This window comes from Bubalus kerabau, chromosome X, assembly GCF_029407905.1.
Source record: "Bubalus kerabau isolate K-KA32 ecotype Philippines breed swamp buffalo chromosome X, PCC_UOA_SB_1v2, whole genome shotgun sequence".
Taxonomy (NCBI): domain Eukaryota; kingdom Metazoa; phylum Chordata; class Mammalia; order Artiodactyla; family Bovidae; genus Bubalus; species Bubalus kerabau.
The window spans coordinates 8,754,558-8,774,553 of NC_073647.1; the positions used below are offsets into that span (position 1 = coordinate 8,754,558).

The 19,996-nt window shown below is 36.1% G+C and overlaps 1 protein-coding gene across 3 annotated transcripts in view; it reads right to left on the reverse strand.

Moving 5' to 3' along the window:
- Positions 1 to 205: 205 nt before the first annotated feature.
- CUL4B (cullin 4B) overlaps positions 206 to 19,996 on the reverse strand; it is a 32,675-nt gene continuing 12,884 nt past the window's right edge. The window contains exons 5-21 of one of the 3 annotated variants that reach the window (XM_055562923.1): positions 19,354 to 19,422; positions 18,545 to 18,618; positions 17,577 to 17,739; positions 17,206 to 17,295; positions 16,883 to 16,965; positions 16,195 to 16,262; positions 14,633 to 14,751; positions 13,840 to 14,032; positions 12,675 to 12,779; positions 12,040 to 12,150; positions 11,497 to 11,582; positions 9,635 to 9,742; positions 8,733 to 8,846; positions 7,908 to 8,013; positions 6,767 to 6,939; positions 4,546 to 4,698; positions 206 to 2,600 (exon numbers count right to left, since the gene is read on the reverse strand). In XM_055562923.1, the coding sequence (XP_055418898.1) occupies positions 2,505 to 2,600; positions 4,546 to 4,698; positions 6,767 to 6,939; positions 7,908 to 8,013; positions 8,733 to 8,846; positions 9,635 to 9,742; positions 11,497 to 11,582; positions 12,040 to 12,150; positions 12,675 to 12,779; positions 13,840 to 14,032; positions 14,633 to 14,751; positions 16,195 to 16,262; positions 16,883 to 16,965; positions 17,206 to 17,295; positions 17,577 to 17,739; positions 18,545 to 18,618; positions 19,354 to 19,422 (1,911 nt within the window). In that variant the 3' untranslated portion in view covers positions 206 to 2,504. Of the gene's footprint in view, positions 2,601 to 4,545; positions 4,699 to 6,766; positions 6,940 to 7,907; positions 8,014 to 8,732; positions 8,847 to 9,634; positions 9,743 to 11,490; positions 11,583 to 12,039; positions 12,151 to 12,674; positions 12,780 to 13,839; positions 14,033 to 14,632; positions 14,752 to 16,194; positions 16,263 to 16,882; positions 16,966 to 17,205; positions 17,296 to 17,576; positions 17,740 to 18,544; positions 18,619 to 19,353; positions 19,423 to 19,996 lie in introns of all 3 variants that reach the window. The other 2 variants (XM_055562922.1, XM_055562925.1) reach the window with 2 other exon arrangements.

Sequence of the window (19,996 nt, forward strand, 5' to 3'; positions counted from 1 at the left end):
ACCTTGAGGATTCCTGGAAATCACCCATTACCATCCTTCCCCCTCTACACTCCTATAGCATTATCATCAAACCACCACAAAAATAAAGAGAAATTTAAAAAATAAAACTGACAACTATGAATTCATTAATCATTAGGAAGGTTTTAAGTTCTCTGGTTTTATAACATTCTTACAATATCTGAATTTTAAAGATCTTCTCCAGAAATTTTTTTTAAATAAAAAGTTTTATTGGAGAAAAATAGAACCACCACGTACACAGGGAAAAGAGCACAAAAATTCAACTGATACAGAACTGAAAGTCACAACTACCCAATGTTGTTTGCGATTACTTTTCCATTTCTTAAATGGCTTCCCTCAATTTTTAAAATAGTCTTACCAATTTTTTTCAGCTGAAATAGCATCAAAATAGCAAAACATTAAGAGCCTCAGCGAAGGGACCAGCTTTTAAGATAACAAAGGTGACACCAAGAGTCTCCTAATAGGACCAATTCTACCGAAAAATTCCTGAAGCACATAACTACTGAGTTTGGTAGAACAGTAGCTCAGAGACCATCAGGGATTAGTTAGAACACTGACTTAGATTAGACGGTCCAGTATGCAGAGAGGGCAAACAAAAAAGCTGCATTTCCCTGTCAGATGAGTTCGTGTAAGAAAACCAAGGAGGTGCTAAGAAAATACAGGCAATGTCTGCTCAAAATAATTAAGGCGGCATTCTAAATACCACATATTATTCGACAACAGTGTGTAAAGTGATGCAATTAGAAAACAGGCAACTTAAAAAAAAATATGGTCACAGGTCCTTGAGAACTCAAGAAAACAATCAATAGCAAACACAAGAGCTGAAAGTCTTCTCAGCTGAGGGTTAGGATCTAGGTATTCTTCCCAATAGCTTCAAATAGTCAAGGAAATAAACTGCTGCAAAAAGCATTATAGCAGTTCTGATTTTTTTAAACCAAAACAAAATTTCTGCTTCTCTTCCAAGATCAATTCCCTTCAAAACTTCAAGGAAAAACAAACAAGGAAGCAAAACAAAACCCCAAATACAAAACCAAAAAACCACTGATGGTAAAGAGAAGCTTTTTACTCACATTATCAATTTGAAAAAAACAATACTTTTGCTGTTTTCCTATGTATGAACAATCCTAGGACATTCCTCTGAAAAGCAGGTGTCCAGTGGCTATGAGAACTCTTTACCTTCAAGCAGCTTTGCAAAGAATAAGATGAGCGTAATACAGAACTTGAAATCCCAATGAGGGGGTGTGTAGGGAAAATGAGGAAGGGTCTAGTTCTATCTAGGGCTTTAAGGAAGTTAAAGTAAGGATGACAGGAAAGACTAATATGCCAACAAAAAGGAGAGTTGCTGCTGCTGCTAAGTTGCTTCAGTCATGTCTGACTCCTAGCGACCCCATGGACTGCAGCCTACCAGGCTCCTCTGTCCATGAGATTTGCCAGGCAAGAGTACTGGAGTGGGGTGCCATTGCCTTCTCCAAAGGAGAGTTGAGGTGCTTCCAAAAAAAACTTTGGTAGAGAAAATAGGAATGCTAAATCCCAGGAAGCCTGTAACAATCTACAATTGGTCCAAGTTAAAGACAAAACTGTCCAAACAATTTTGAAGTCTAAAGGCAGTTGAAAACTAGTTTGTGAATTTTTGCTCTTGTAAAAAGTTACAAAATGTGGGTTTGGTCTCTTTTGCAATGTTCATATTATATTCATTTTTAATATGAAGAAACAGTTGGGTTTTTCTCTCCTACCATGTTCTTCTAGCACAAATGATCAGCAATTTTCTATTTCAGCTATTTTTATAAGTACCTGTTAATCAGCACAGTAAACTCAGGGCTGAACCATATACACACATCTCATAAATGGAACATTTTAGGATGTGTGTATACAAGACAATATGTAAGCAACTGTCCCTCTACTTGAAAACTTGTTTCCAAATAAAAATTTTAAAAACATCCCTTTCAGTGTAACAGAACATTACTTAGTAAAATATCAAGAGCTATGACAACGTATTTTTCTCTTCAAGGGAAATCACAAAACAGGTGAACAATCAAGTCCAGGGTGGTTTTTCTATTTGATAAATACATCCAGAACTCTGTACAGTAAATAAAGTTTGCATGCAGTTTAAGTATCTTTAAATGACATTTTAAGCAAATAAACCTTTTGCTTCATAATTAAATGGTGTATAAGAACCCCCTCCTCCTTCTTTAATAGCCATAAGGACCTCTTCCCCAGTTCCAAATAGGAATCATGAAAACCGGGTACTTTCTTAAAGAGTTTTCTGCACATCATACTAAATAACATGCAAAGAGTTCAACAACATTCTTCTTAAAGGTAAGTATTACTCTTTAAATGGGCATGTTAACCACTGAAAAGTCACTCAACTATTCCCATTACACTGCTTCATTTGGTCATTGGTAGTATAAAATAATTCAAACAACAACAGGTTAGTTTATCCACTGGCTACTGTATATGACAGCAACTGCTTCAAAGCCAACAACATTTTATGCAATGTAATTGTACTGGTTTGGATTTTCTTTGTCTCTCTCCATGTAGTCCCGGTCAATTAGGGATTCTATTCTCTTCTTAAGATCAGCAGGCTGTAAGAGAAGGCAACTTTTCAGTGTTCATAACCCACTGGTTCAAGCCCCTTTACCAATACTCAATTTAAAAGAAAAAAAAACAACAGCAGCTTTGGCTCACTGAATGTATTTAATCTCCTTAATATTTTTTTTTCTTTTTCAAATCTCCTTAATTTTAAAGAGGAAAGCATGATGAAAATAAATCAGGTTAAAAATGTTTTTCTACTATACCTATACTGTCATATCTTGTCCTATTATATAGTACATTCTCTATTTTAAAGAGGTCTGCTAAGAACCAGCTATTCTCTGCACAAATACAAAAGACCATCATAAATAACTTCACATGAAGAACATGTTATAGTTTAAGGAAACAGAATGCTATTTAGTTTTGCCAAGATAGTTTGAGAAGATAACTAGATCCTAAATTTGGAAAAAAGCTAGTTCTCAAAGTCAGGTTTTGTTGCTGCTGTTGTTGAGTAGCCAAGTTGTGTTCAACTCTTTGAGACCCCCATGGACTGGAGCACACCAGGCTCCTCTGTCCTCCACTATCTCCCAGAGTTTACTCAAATTCAAAGTCAGGTTGCATTTTTATAGATTACAGATATACTATGGAAATCACTATTTACAAGATTACTACAACAAATGGCTTGATAAGTGAAGTTATCATCTCATAATTCAGATCTCTGTATTTCAGGTTTAATGTAAGATTTAACTGTTACTTGCCCAAAATGATTTGAATTTTTAAACTCTACTTGTTGAAAAATCATTAAGAAAGCTTATAGCTTGTTCTCAATTGCATTCTTAGCTGTTGGGCAACAAAAGTCCACTGTCTTTTGTATCTAGCCTTAAAGAGAATATAATCTTGCTTGCTAATAGCTTTTCAGATTGTGTAAAATGCCTACTTGATCAAGAAAGTTAAAGAGGGAAAGTAGTTTGATTGGGCAGTCAAAATTTCAGTGAAGTGTGAATTCCAAGGTTTGAAAATCAAAATGACTTGCTCTTAATTATGGCGAAAGACCAAAAATATCAGCATATTTATTATAGTGGTCCTAATAACTTCCTTAGCTAGCTAGTATCAGTGGGCTCTCTGGCTGGAGGTGAAATGATTGTCAAGGCATAGAATGAGGGTGAGAGTGTGGTCATGAGGAGACAGTGTTGACAGCTAACAAGCATTTATGTGTCAGGCCCAGTGCTAAGTTTTTACAAGTACCATCTCATTTATGCTTCACAATAATCCTATGAGGTAAGTACTATTATCATCTCCCACTTTACAAAAGAGGAAAATAAGCTCAAAAGGTGAAACAGCCGAGAGTCTATCCAAAGTCTAACAAGTATTTATCATCACAAGAGTTTGGGAATCTTCTACAACATGAGATACAGTCCAGTACACCACCACACTGTCAAAGGTGCTTTATTACTGGGGATTTATATTGAAACATAGCCATGTGATGACTAATTTTAGTTTGCCAGAACTATCACTAAATTTTACAAAAAGATGCCTAATGATGACATTATAGAGTTTTATTAAATTGGAATATAATTGCCTGTATGGTTTTTAATGGACCCTTACACAAGCTAACTAAACAGAAGACTTAATTAAAATAACCAAATCTATCAAATAGCAAGGTATTCTTAGGAGGGAAAAAAAACTTTTTAAGTAACAAAGAAGCTAAAAAAAAAAATTAAAGTGAATAAACTTGAAAATTTCAAGTTTCAGGTATAAGAGCTTTTATAAATTGTTTTCCCCTTTTGTCACAACTGCCCACATATGCCAACAAAGGTTGTTTTTTTTTTAAATCATATATATGAGCATGAGAAATGAAAACTTTGGTCCCTCTAAATGGTCTTCAGGTTTTAGTCCATGTTTGTAAGATTTGTATCTATAAAATCTAATTTATATACATATAAAACAATATAATTTTTATATATAAGCAGCTTAGTAACAAAATACTTAAGTACCTACCTTGACTGGAAATTTCAACTGGTTGTACACTTCTGAAACAAGGAGATTGTGGCTAAGTGTCTTTCTCATCTTCATAATTCGAACAATTGCAGCATCAATTTGATACTGTCTATCTTGAAATACTCTTTCTGTGGTACTAGCTTGTTCTTCAACCTAATAAAAAAAAGTTTTAAACTTAGAAACTGTACCTGAAGTGAAACCTGATTACTTACACAAACTGTATGTTTTAGGGCCATGACACAATTAACACTTTAAATATGCTGAATTATCAAAAGAAACCTCATAAATACAGATAATGACAAAAAAAAAACCCCTACAAACATAATTCCTGTTTGTCCTAGTGTCCTGTATCAATGAAGTAATGCCAATATTAGTTAATAGAAAAATACCATCTTGGTTTTTCTAGAGAGACAGCTGATGAAGAATGTATCATTTCCTTTTACTCTGTTCTCGTAATCTTAATGTGCCACAAGCAGTTGCTGACCAGATTTCTGTATAACATTAGCTTATCTGTAAAAGTGACTGACACTGACATCTGACTCAAACAAAATATGGTACCACCCAGCTAAGCCAATCAGAGTCAAACTTCAAACTTTAAAATTTATTTTGTAATACATAAATCAGAAATGCACAGTTTAAAAAGCCAGTTAACCAATTTTAATGTTACAGCTAGCATGTTCCTCTTTAGTACTTAAATTAAGAGTAGTTTGGGCTTTTTTATTTTTTGCCACACAGTGCAGTTTGTAAATTCCCCGACCACGGATCGAATCCATGCCCCTTGAAGTGGAAGCACAGTCTTAACCACTGGACTGCCAGGGAAGTCCCTAGTTCGGGCATTTTGTAGTCATCTTCTTTCTGATACAGCATAAATGTTTTAAAATGACACGGTAATTTAAGGGAACATCACACCTTTGATGTGAATGTTAACAAGACAGGAACTTGTCTGCAACACTGACCTTTGTGCTTTGCTAAATCACTTCAGTCGTGTCCAGCTCTTTGCGACCCTATGGACTACAGCCTACTAGGCTCCTCTGTCCATGGGATTCTCCAGGCAAGAACACTGGAGTGGGTTGCCATGCCCTCCTCCAGGGGATCTTCCTGACCCAGTGATTAACCTGTGTCTCTCATGTCTCCTGCATTGGCAGGTGGGTTCTTTATCACTAGTGCCACCTGGGAAGCTTAACATAGACCTCTGAAAGTCAAACTGAAGGTCATTCAGTCATGTCCGACTCTTTGTGACCCCATGGACTATACAGTCCATGGAATTCTCCAGGCCAGAATACTAGAGTGGGTAGCCTTTCCCTTCTACAGGGGATCTTCCCGACCCAGGGATCGGACCCAGGTCTCCCGCATTGCAGGTGCATTCTTTACTAGCTAAGCCACAAGGGAAGCCCAAGAATATTGGAGTGGATTGCCTATCCCTTCGTCCAGCAGATCTTCCCAACCCAGGAATTGAACCAGGGTATCCTGCATTGCAGGTGGATTCTTTACCAACTGAGCTATCAGGGAAGCCCACATTGACCTCTACCCCATATTAGAACTTTTTCTCCAGTACTACATTAAACCTTGTTGGGATTGAAACCAACTGGTTTCAGGAAACGCTGCAGTTGCTGGTTTCCTTAATAAAAGTCTCTTACAAACTCAAATAACCAAAAAAAAATATTTACTGTTGATCAAAAAAGTACTAACTAAATCATTCCACTTTCACCAAGGAAGCTGGCAGACAAAGAAAAAGAAAATATAATCTTTAGTGCTGGCGAGGGCACAGTGAGACAGGCACTCATGCTATTAGTGTAAATCAGTCCAGTCTTTCTGGAACACAAAATAGCATAATAAATTAAGACTCTTAAAATGTTCACACTCTTTAACCCAAAAGATCTACCTCCGTGATAAATTTATAAGGGAAGATCAGAAAGATTAAGATTTAGGTACAGAGATGTACCTTGCTGTTTTATTTATAATACTAAGAAGTTAGCCCACCAGGCTCTGCCATCCCTGGGATTCTCCAGGCAAGAACACTGGAGTGGGCTGCCATTGCCTTCTCCCCTACCCCCTGCAAAACCCTGCAAAATCAAATACTGAAATACACTGAGCTAGATACAGGCCCAGATAATATTAAGGCTGCTGGTGGTATTCTATGCTAAAATCTTCTTTATAAATCTTTACTGTGAACACATATAATTCCAGTACATCAGGATGAGGAGAATGCAAAAAAAAGTACCGTTTCTTTCATCTGAATTTGATTGATCTTTATCCTGAAAAGTTTGTGCTTGAAATCATCATTACAAATGAACTTGTCACCATCTTCGATATCTTTACCCTTTGGATTTTTCGCCAGAACTCTGGCTTTGCCACAAGCCAATGACTGCAATGTTCTCCTTAACTCTCCATCCTCTGAAGAAGAAAGAGTGGTTTAGCTACCTGTAACTAGCACATCAACATGGACAGCTACATTCAACCTCAGTCTAGCTTCTACCCTACCCAATCTATTACAATTGTTTCCTTTTTCCTCAAGGTTCATGAACAACATCCTCTTTATCCCACCCAATTGCTTTTTTCCTGGTCATCCTCTAAAGGCTTCAATTATCATTCCATGTGGATAACCATCACACCTTCAGAAATGACATCCTACTTTTCCCCAGTCCCACATTTAAAGGCTACCTCCACCTGGCTCTTTTATGCTCATCAATTTCAGTATGTCCAATATTTTAGTCATCATCTTCCCCATAAAACTGCATCTTCTTTCCAACTGTTAGTCATGAAGCCACCAACCTACTCTGGTGAGAAATTCTGGAATCATCTTTTAACTCTTTCCTCTCCTTCATCCTCCATGTATCTAGCAGTTGCCTCCTTAGAGATGCCTTGTCTCTCTTCTCATTGGCCTCACTGTAGTCTAAGCTCTTTATCACTTTACGCCTGAATTACCCCACGAGCTTCTGGCCTGGAACCTCTTCAACTTCCAAGCTGCCCTACTATCTACTGATTCTAGGCAAGCTGCCCAAATGACTCCTGCCCAAGGTGTGCTCATTCCTCTCTCCATACCTTTTCTCATGGTATTTCCTCTGGCAACATAACTAAAATTTGAAGGCCCAGCTCAAACCCTACCTCCTTCGTGAAGGCGTTTCCCACTGTGCCAGTCCACAGTGATCTCTTGCTTCAATGAACTAACACACTCCGTCAGTACCACAGACTGGTACTCACTGGTTGTGAAATTATTTTAAGTGTCATTTCCCCCTTTCCCCATGGTTCTAAGTGCTGAGGAGAGGGATTATTTCTTTAGAGTCCCCCAGACCACTTAATCAAGTAGGGTGCACATAGTGGACACTGAATAATGCTTGCTAATCAACTGATTCAACACAAACCTATTCCAGTAGCCTGCTTGATCTCTTCTAAACTGAACTCCTCTCCCTCATTAAACATTAGCAGCACCAGTGTTTGAAAAAGAGAGACCTGGAGTTCTTTTTTACCCTGTTGGAGAAACAACAGTGTTTAGCCATCATTTTTTTTAAAAAGCACATGAAAATTAATCAAGTAACTAATCTCTTACTGGAAAGCATTTTTCAATTAGTGGATTTAAAAATACAGGTTAACATTATCCAGAAAAGCCAGTATGTTCAATGGAGGGCTTAGGTGTGATCCTACCTAAAATAGGAGGAAGGATTGAGTGACCTTTCTACAGGTCTTTTTTAAGCCTTATAATTAAAACAGAACAACAAACTAATGAAAATTAATAACTCAGCTTTATGTGTCATTACAGATATTTATTACAAGCAGTAAGAAATCACTATTTCAATGCATTTTCAATTTGTCTGATTCAGATTAGTCATGAAAAGCTGTAGGATTTTTTGAAATTAGATATGAGAACTGTTCCCCTTAACACCCACTCTCTTCTCTAGCTCCCAGCAACAAAAAAAGAAGTTTCCTGTCAAAAGTGGCAGCTTGAATTTTGCATCCACAGGTGGGGAAAGGATGTGGGAGAAAAGAGTTACTGGTTTTGTTTTGCAGCAGAGCCCAATCAAATGTGGAAAAGACCACATTCATATACACAGAGCTGTGACAAGCTATCACTATGCCATGCGCATATATAAGACAAAGTTATAAAACACCTTAAAAACCTTCAAGTTAAGAGGGATGATCTCAGTATCAAAGATGAAGATGAAAACTAAGTTGGGGGAATATCTACTTACCTCTTTAAACTCTGCCTTTAGTACGCAGTGTCCTAGAGTTGATTGCCATTGAAGTTTCCTGCCACTATGTTTGCCAAGGTAAAATGTCTTGAAAATCTCCTGAAGTTTTACCATCTACAACAAATAATGCTTTATTTAAGCTCTGTATCCAGTATTACATTCACTACTTTTTTATATTTACATGTGTAAAAATGTATGGAAGTTTTAAAGACTATACCCAATAGGGCCACCGATCACTTTGATATAAGGTAATAACCACCAAATTTAATAGCATTTATCAGATTTACCCTCTCTGATCTGTCTGCAACATTTTATCATCCTCTCCTTTTTAAAAATTATTTATTTATAAACTTAGTTGCAGTATATGGGATATAGTCCCTGACCAGGGATCGAACCTGGGCCCCCTGCATTGGGAGCCACTGGACCACCAGGAAGTCCCATCCCCTCTTCTGAAACATTCATCTCCAATGCTTTTTGTGCCTCTGCACCTTGCTGGTTCCTTTATCTCGCTAGTGTTTCTTCATTGGTTTCCTTCATAGGTACCTCTTCCTACCACCTACCAATTGTGAGCCTTTTTCAAAGTTCTGCCTTAGGCCTGTTCTTGTTTCCACATTTTCTCTCTTAATGAGGGATTTACTCAAGTATCCATCACTCAGCAATCCCACCCTCTGGCCCAGGTAATATACCATCAAGAATTTTTGACAGTTGGGCAGTGATGGGTACTAATACAATCTGGGGAACTTAAAGAAGAGTCAAGGACACTGGCCGCAAACTAAGGAATTGGCATCTTAAGCTATGCTCTAATGATACAAGAGTAATATAAATAAAAGAATAAAACATTAAAAACAGTTGACATTCGGTGTGGGTGTGTTTACACAAACTTTTAAAACAGTAACTCTTACCTCTGGTGGTAAATGAACTTCCATAGGCACATATGTTGGCCAGTAACCCATTGTCAGGATATTCACAGTTAATTCAATATTCCCAGGTACATTCTGGTTCTGCATATACTACAATAAGATCAACACACACACTGAGATCTTAAAAAATAAAAATGCATACATTCCATGCCATAAAAATGACCCATTCAAGAAGTTCCTTACTACAAAACTACAGGTGAATACTGACCATCTTTAAAATAAAAGGCAAAACTATTAAAAGGACTATAAATGAAGCCTATATTAAAAGCGCCAGAGAAATACACCAGGTAACATTTTGCTACAATGTACACAAGGATCAGGTGACTCCTTCAGAGGCATTAACAACTTAAATAATTTCTCACATATGACTGGGCTGTTACAGGATTTCTTCTCCATTCTTTTCCCCATACCACCTGCAGTATCCATTTTTGGAGACCCCTACATGGCTTGGAAAACCTGGCAGCAACCCCTCATTCCTCACCCCACCAGCCAGCCCAAGTGTCTGGTTTTTCACTTGTTCCACTGTGTGTTTGCAGGGAGTGACATGAAATGGGGAAGGAAGAAGAAGGGGAGAGGGCAAAGCAGGTAGACCCTATTCTGTAGCTACTACAGGACCCATGATCCTACTAACCCTGATCTTTCTCGAGTCTTCCACCCTCATCTCCCATCATAGCAACATAGTGGTAAAGAAATCACTGTTAAAACCCTAGGAGAGGAAAATCTATCTTGCTATCACTATTACCTATAATCTTAAATGTTTCAAAACTAGCTTCTACCAACATCTGCGAAATATATAGATCTAGCATTTCATTCCCAAGGTCCCCAAAAGGCCTTATACAACCACTCTATCACCTCTTCCATCTCCATCACTAGCTCTGAACTTGCAACTCACCACCAGTGGTTAGATGCTGCTGCTGCTGCTGCTAAGTCACTTCAGTCATGTCCGACTCTGTGTGACCCCATAGACGGCAGCCCACCAGGCTCCCCCGTCTCTGGGATTCTCCAGGCAAGAACACTGGAGTGGGCTGCCATTTCCTTCTCCAATGCATGAAAGTGAAAAGTGAAAGTGAAGTCGCTCCGTCGTGTCCGACTCTTAGCGACCCCATGGACTGCAGCCTACCAGGCTCCTCTGTCCATGGGATTTTCCAGGCAAGAGTACTGGAGTAGGCTGCCATTTCCTTCTCCATGTTTCAGTCTTCTACATATGCGTAATAAGCCCTCCCCTATTTCTTTTCCAAACTCATCAATTATTCCAAACTCATCCTATTCCCTCTACCTCTTTCCTAGCAACAGACCACACTCCTATTCCACAAAGGAAAAAGGCAAATCCCACCAACACATGCCACTCACTGGTGCTTAGCAACCATTCACCAACCTATTTACCCTTTCACAAACCATCCCATCCACTCACCTTTTGTCTATCATTAACCTTGTTTTCCATCTACTGGTTCCTCCATCCATCTACTTATCTTTCCTCATGTCCCGTTCACTCACTCATCCTTCCATCTATTTGCCTATAGACTCATCTTTTGATACATCAAAAGATGCTAGAAGCCCTGTTTTCACTAGCTACAGCCTTTCCTGTCCTGACTTCTTCTGCTCAATACATTTCATCTCTATTTTTGTGTTATTTTGGGAGTATATTGAGAATAAATTTTGAAGTAGGTCAAATATACTTACATTTCATTGGTGATTATTTTCTTCTACTGTGACTATCATCTAAGTTGCTATGAAGTATTTATAACAAATACAAGTTTCTACTTATCCTCTTCAGTACAAACCAAAATAAGAAGATAACTAAATACATTTAAGTTGGAGGAATTAAGAGTTTAACTCACTTTTACCTGTTTGAACTGAATCATGATGTCTTTAGAAAGTTCCATGTCTTTAAACATTCCTTCAAGTTTGCTGGTGAAAGCAGCTCCACATTCTAGTAAAGATGTTTGTACATTTACAATATTTTAAAGTGGTTAAAAACAAAGAATTTAGAATTGAAAACATGAAATGTAAAACGTACTTTAGGATGAAATATGGTCTGTAAGTATTCATAAGAATAAAAAAAGCCTTACCCCAAAGTGTATGCCCCACTAAATCAGAGTCAAATCTTAATCCTGTAGTAACTTTATCTACTTTTTAGGCACAAGATAAATGGGAAATTTTATACAAATGATAAAAACAAGAACAATGTTTTATTTTTTAAAAAAATCACAACAGCTCTGCATATGTAAATAGGTTGGAAACCTCATGAGCTTACTCAATTTACGTTTTTAATCATATGAACTTACAATGACTGACAAAAGAGGCAATTGACTGAAAGAGTAGAAATTAAGCTAATATTTTCTCTCAGAAATTAAAGAAGAAAAGGACCAAGAGAATGACAAACATACCATGTTTAAGTTTGGACAGCATTGATTTTTCAGCATCTACAGATGCACTTTTCCCAACTAAAAGGCGCTTGGCTAAATCTTTCTTATAGAAGGCCTCAAAAACATCCTTACCTATGTAAGTAATAAAACACAACTCTTATATTCCAATATAAGGTTTTGACACAATTGACTCAAAGTGCTTAATAAATCACACCATTAACCCAAGTCATTTAAATGTACACATTTTATCCAAGTTTGCTAAATACAAGAAACATTAGAGGTAGATTTTTGTGCCAGACATTTCAAGACTTCTTTGCTGTAAAGAATTAAGACTGAATTTACTTTTCTTTAGAAAAGCTTTAGTTGACTAGTAATTTTAGCATCAATACTCCTGAGATTAAAATAAGTAGCAAAATTCAAGACTCTTATTAATAGTGGAAAAGTCAGAGCACAAGGCAATTAAGCAACATTCCTCAAGTACCCCAATAAATTAAATGCAAGGAATTTAATAGAATTTTAAGTATTTAACCCGCAAGTAAATATACCTTACAGGTTGATTTTACTCGCCAGTTTCTCTGTTGAGTACTTTGTTTTAAAAGAACAATATTAAAAAAAAAAAAAAAAAAAAAGAACAATATTAAAACAAAAATACGTACCATATATAAATCTAAATATAATCATAATCTTATCCAACATTTTTTCAAGTTCTTCATCAGTAGCTTCTTTGTTGCCTGCACGAAGCTTTGAATCCACATACTTTGCTAAAATGGGGGAAAAGTTTGTTGTTCAGTGAGCATCAGTACCCATGAGGTACTGGTCACTATAAATACCAAACAGGAGTATGATATACTGAGTATTTCCATGTTTTACATGTAAACATGCATTTTTAAAAAGTTTCCATATATGATATTATACATGTTTCAATACTGTAAAGTAATTAACCTCCAACTAAAATAAATAAATTTATATTAAAAAAAAAAAGTTGCCAAAGTCAGGGAGATCAAGCGACTTGTTCAGTGTCACAGAGTTAAAAAATACAAGAGCTTCAACTCAAACCCAAGTCTTCTGGCTCCAGACCTAATGTACTTTCTACCATACTGATGGGATAAAGAAACTCTGGTGGGGGGATGGTGGTGGACATGTTTACAGCCTTGTGCAGGAGTCAAAGTCACTGAAAGACATGGCATATCTTCTGGAATGTTCATTTTACACTGATGGTAGGCAATCTGAAATACCACTTTTCTATTGAAACAAATCAGATACATTACAGAGTAGGAGGCAAAAATTGCAAAAAATTTAAGGGTAAATAGTAAACCAACAAAATTTCATCCTTTAGTGAAGGATCTTCTCAGGTACCTCCTCCTCTGACCCAGGTGGGGAAACCTGAGAAGAACTGCAGAACACCACACTCTTTACTCTAAATAGGCCCAGATTCCTAGGTTTATTTTCATCCTGAACATTCTTTCTCACTGGCAACTGTAATTTTGTGCTAGCCTTTCCTGTGTGTGGGCCTCTAGAAAAAGTACCCTGTCCCACCTCTAAATTGCTCTAGGCTTGTAAAACAGCTATCAAGCTTTTTATATATAAAAAGAAAACAGGGTCCAATGTACTGTCTTACAAAGAAAGACCATGTTTGATAATGTGGGCTTTGAGATATTCTTTAGCATGAAGGACTACTCCTTGCATCCGGCTTCTTAGAAACCACCAACTAAGCAACTAGAAATAAATTACATTGTTATTGAAAGACATGGCACAAAGATGCTAATATACAAAGCCTTATGAAAGAAGAACATTAAATGGGAAAAGGGACTGGAAAAATACCTATAAGTTCAGCAGGCTTGTTTGGTCTTTTGTTAATGAATGTTTCAAATGCTTCTTTCATAGCATTGATAAATTTTTCATTCTTCAGGAAACAGATATCAATTATATGGTCAACCTTATCTTTAAAATCCAGCAATTCTTGAACCATGGTTTTATCCTTTTCAGGATTAATTACAATAGTGCTACCAAACGCCTAAAAAAACAAAAATGTATTTTTACTAGAATTTAATTATCTGCAATGAAAACAATCCCCCAAATCATATTTTAAGTATATACACATACCCACATACTTTAAAATTTCAAAAAATTAAATAAAGCAGGTTCAGAAATCAAGAAAAGAAAAGATAAAGTGATAAAACATCCAGACTGATAACACTCATCTATAATCACAAGGTAAGGAACAGCCACTGGGTATAAAATATCATAATGGGGTCTTATTGTAGAAGTTTCTAGGGGTTTTTTTTCCCACTTTTAAAGTCAGCTTGAATTTTTAAAAAATGGCAATATGCCTTCAGTGTAAGATCAAAGGCAAGAAATTTGGATCCTAAAAAAGTCCTATTCCTTTTCCCACATTCACTACTATAATTACTGGAGCTAGAAATCATATCAGACATCAAGAAGAGAACTGTTTTATTGTTAATTAGCCACATGGCTATCATTCTCAGGTTGACTGCTCTCAAAACTCCCATTACTTGAAAAACAAAAGGATCTAACAAATAAGAAAACATTCATATGTACTCTAGGTGTACAGATTATAAGCCATCAGAGGGAAAAAAATGGTTAATGTTAATACCTTAATGTATTCAATCCATTGTTGTAAGAGAACCTGAACGCCACCTCGAACTCTACTGAAGAGCTGATACAGGAGAGATAAATCTTGAATTCGGTTTTCATCAAGGAGGTTATTTAAACCTGATTTTTGAAACATTTGGTATTTAAAAAAAAGTGAACAAAAATGTCAGGTATTTTAATGAAAAAGAAGTTAAAATTATTCTGATACTGGTTTGAACTATGACTAGTCTGTGAATTTTAATATAGAGATGTGCTTTGAATTAAACTCAAAGAGATAATTACCTTTCCAAGTGAAAACTAAATATAGGGAACTTATATAAAAACAAAAATTATATAATGGTCTGTACCATTTAACATAGTAGATCACATGTATAAACCAACTTATAAAAATTGGTCTGTGTAAATATGGTATTCTTGGGCTTCCCTTGTGGCTCAGATGGTAAAGAATCCGCCTGCAATGCAGGAGACCCAGGTTTGATCCCTGGGTTGGGAAGATCCCCTGGAGAAGGGAAAGGCTACCCACTCCAGTATTCTGGCCATGGACTGCATAGTCCATGGGGTTGCAAAGAGTCAGACATGACTGAGTGACTTTCACTTCACTTTCAAATACATGTTACAAATACCTCGTATGTGCAATAGCCATATTATATTTGCATTACTATACACAGTTATATTTCAGAGTATTGGATAAGGCCTGTGGTATATAAAAAAGGCAATGGCACCCCACTCCAGTACTCTTGCCTGGAAAATCCCATGGGTGGAGGAGCCTGGTAGGCTGCAGTCCATGGGGTCGCTAAGAGTCGGACACGACTGAGCGACTTCACTTTCCCTTTTCACTTTCATGCATTGGAGAAGGAAATGGCAACCCACTCCAGTGTTCTTGCCTGGAGAATCCCAGGGACGGCAGAGCCTGGTGGGCTGCCGTCTATGGGGTCGCACAGAGTCGGACATGACTGAAGTGACTTAGCAGTAGCAGGCCAAGTTTAAATGAAGTCCTAAAGTATTTGATTTTCAGAATGAAATAAAAGTATAACTGCATTAAAGTTCTAAGATATTTTATACAAAAGATGGCTAGAGAGAAAGGTTTTTGCCTATTTGTAACACTGTTAAAGTAAAATTCAGGGTATACTCATATATCACTTAGGATTAATAGAAATGCTTGGTTTTATATGCTAGAAACAAAACACTTTAGTGCAAAAAGGAATGCATTTCCTTATTATTTAATATACTTAATATTTATATACTTAATTTAATATTAAATACTTAATATTTACTATTTCCTTATTATTATTCCTTAAAAATTAAATTAAGAATCCCCAAATTCCTACTGTTTCTTTACTGGAGTTGGTTAAGACTCCTCTCATCTCACTTCTTGTATCTTTAAACTTAAGGAAAGAGGCACCTCCTGAAAGTTTACTGTGATGAATAGGGGCAAAGCCTTGTGTCCTACCTCAGGAATGCAGTAATCTGCTATCAAACCTTTAAAAAGGCAAGCTTTAAAAATGTTTCTACTTGTTTGCTATTATTTTAAAAGTAATCTCTTATTTGTAAATTGCCAATTACCTTTCTGAAGAATCGCTGTTAAGTGTTCTCCTAGAAGTTGTTTTTCCACAGTAGCAATTAATGACTTCCTATAAGGAAAAAAAAGTTTAGAACTAGACATTTGATTTTGATGAAAATTTAGTCTCTCTTGGGGGATAAAAAATTTAACTAGCTCACTTTGTTAATTTCAATATGCCTACTCTTCTGTATAAATTTATTGTGCTCAGAGTTACTCTACTTTATGCCTAGAAGGAAAACATTGTGTATTTCAGAATTTTGGTATGTCACAAAATAAATATTTAAAACGTCTTGCCATGGCTGGCTTTTCCTAAACGTCTCTGCTTTTACTAGGAAGTATTTATCTATCTGCTTATAGAAATTCCTTGGCTGGTAATATTTAGGAAAGCAGAGAAATAACTTTCTCCTATGAACACTCGCTGAATTTTAATCAGCCTGAAGATTTCAAAGATCACATTAGCTTTTAATACTATTCTTTAATTACATGCTAAACACATATGGACAACCAATAATCAAACCCTTGACTAAACTAATTAAGTAGGGAAAATAACAACTTGAAGTTTGCATTATGAAAACAACTGTTAAAGTCTCAAGTTTTACCTGAAAATACTAACACTTGGGGATGCCCAAAGCGCCTTAAGTGATTCCGCAGCACAGGTTAAGGTTATTAGACTGAGCGTGTAATACTTACTGGGTGGTCTGATCTAAGTAAGTAATAAGTCTGTCTGCTTCTTCTTCTAGGCGTTTATTAACATGGTGAAGGTATTCAGGAACCTATAAAGATAAGTTTTTTATATATTGTTTTCCTCCCCATAAATCATTTAGTAAATGTCAAGTCCAAAAGATCCTGGGAGTAGCCCTGTCAAATGTGACAGGGTTGAATCATATGGAAAATCACATGTAAAATTATAGCAGCATAACATTTGGAAGATAAATGAAAAGGGCAGCTTACGTTCTATAAAGTAGGGTCTATTATGAGACACAGTGGATTTATTCATCATGATTTTTAAATACCTCTCTTTCCTGCATTAATTTTTGGCCTTCAGCTGCGTACAGTCGGTTAGTTTCTTCCAAAAATCGTTGTTCAAAAGAATCCTGATAAATCTGGGAGGGGGTAACAAAGTAAAGAAGCTCAATTATTCAATAAATGTTTACTGAATGCCCTCTATGTGAACAGCATTATGAGTCTGGCTTTTTTAAAGTTTTTTTGACCACACCACGGGGTCTGTGGGATCTGGGTTCCCTGTACAGGGATTGAACCCAGGCCCCTCAGCAGTGAGAACATGGAGTTCTAACGACTGGACCGCCAGGAAATTGTGTTTGTTTTTTAAACATCAGACTAGGTATAGCAATCAGTTCTGTAGTAAGTGAAGTAGTTAACTTACTTGCAAATCAGAGAGCATGCTTAGAAGGCTTCGGAGTAAACTTCTATCGATTGCTTCACCATTCCTCTCCCTCTCAATCAAAAGAAGAATGCCATCAATTGTCTTATTCTGGACTTTCTGATCACTTATAATATGAGCCCTAAATAACTCCAGTCCCATGTCCCTAAAATAAAAAAAATACACAAAATCTAAATTAATTTAAAACAATACCACTTCTGGAGAAGCTTGCTTGACTTCTCACCACATGTTAATTAGGGTTCTAGGCTTTGAAGCAACAACTGTAAAAGTATAAAATCCACATATTTAATTTTAAATAATATTATTAGATTAAAGCATACAGGAAACTCATTGTCTTTAATGAGAACTGAAACTGAATTCCCATCTTCCTCTATAACTAAGTTTTATTGATTTATTTCCCTTGGTGGATGTCTTCCTTGGTCAAATCAAGAGACAAAATTAGTTCAAAGCTATAAAATGGTCTTCACTGTACTCGTACTGAAGGCTTAATTGCTCATTTGTCATCTGCCTTCAGTACTCAAAAATCAGTGAACTCTGACAACTGCTGTGGGTAAACGCTAGGCACATGGTGGGGGCAAGAGCTCATTATACTCTTCTATTTTTGTGTATACATGGAATTTTCCCTAATAATGTTAAAAGATAATGAGTGAACTCTTGATCAGCAACAAAATGATGCATATTCAAACAGTCCAGAGCAAACTTCAATCCTTTTGACTAACAAAAAAACTTCTTCATAAATTTTTATATGCTCAGGGAATGTTAGCTATCTCCAATATTAGCATAGAAAAGACATAAATAAGAAGGTAAAACTGCTATAAATACAAGTCTAGAAGCTAAATGTGAGTTTTTAGGAGAATATTCCCTGTATTACTCTCTTCTATTAGTGTAATTAAGATTTGACTATGATTTGTTAACAAATCTTTTCTTAATTTTTTTTCTTGCATCCTTACCAAATGGATGGTAGCATTGAATTCTGAAGAACATAAGTCCTATCCAGAAACAAAAAAATGCTCCTGATCATGATCTGTCAATGAAAAAAAGAAATCAAACAATTTTTAATATGTTGTGAAGCTGAAATATTTTATAAAATAAGACTGCACAGTTTACTTGTATATATACTAGACTACTAGAATCAAACATACAGATTAACACATCTGAGAATATGCCCATACCATTTTTAATTAAACTATTAATAAATCTTAACTCTTGCTGTAGTTTCTAGGGAAAAAAAGACACTTAAAATGGTCTATGACCTCTTTGCAACTTGAAAATTAAAAATCAAAACAGAATCAAGGGGCATATAATTTTTCCTCAGCAATAGTTCTCAGGGTGAAACTGTCTTAAAATCGTATACGTGGGATTTTGGGTGTGTGGGATGGATTTTAAGATTTCTAACTTGCAGAATATAAGGTTTAAAATAATACCAGATTGGGAAAAAGGAAAGGTTGTGATATGAATAAGCTAAAGTGCAGGACCAGCAGGCACTTTTCTAGGTAACCAAACAACAGGTGGGATAGCCATTAAGACACAAAATGTAACACCTATTTATAGTGCTACAAAAATAAAAATGAATCTAAGGTAGAAGTCATTCTAAAATACTGGTTTACCCATAACTTGCCATTTTAAAGTAGAAAACTCAACCAAAATTAGTTTTAAGTCCCCCTATTGCAAAACTTTTAAAACTAATATTCTTGTATTTGAAGAAACTTATTTTAACTACAATATTTAACTGAAATGTAATGCTTTTTTTCCATCTTACCATCTGTCTACAATGGTTCTGCCAACATCTATCAATCTTCTTGAGAAAAAGAACACTATCCAAAGAGTCTGTGAGATACACGTTAAGGATATTTTAAAAATGCTTAGGACAAGTAATACATGCAATGTTTAAGAGCACATTTGTCTTAAATATGGAAAGCCCTACATACTAAATGAAACTAAACAGTACTTATAGAACAAAATGCTACTTCTTAAACTGTAAAACATGTTAGAGTCCACTAAGAAAGAAAAAAACGTTTAAAAACAAGTCTTAGGGACTCCCCCGGTGGTCCAGTGGTTAAGACTGCTTTCACCCCAGGGGCCATGGGTTTGATCAATCTATGGTTGGGAAGGAAGAATCCACATGCCACAAGGTCAAAACAAAACAACAAAAAGCAAGTCTTAGATAAAATTGAGCCACTGTGTTTTCAGTTTATTATTTCCTGATTATCTTTCCTCAAATGGAAATTTGTTAGGACAATAAGAGTAAAGACATAAAGAAATTTTATTTATGTTAGTGGTATAATGTAGATTTGGACCCTAATTAGAGGTAAAAAGTGAAATTTTGCTTCTTTGTTTCCCTAGAGGCAAGATGAACAAAAAACAACAAATCTACAAAACATAGGCATTCCATTTTAAGCTGG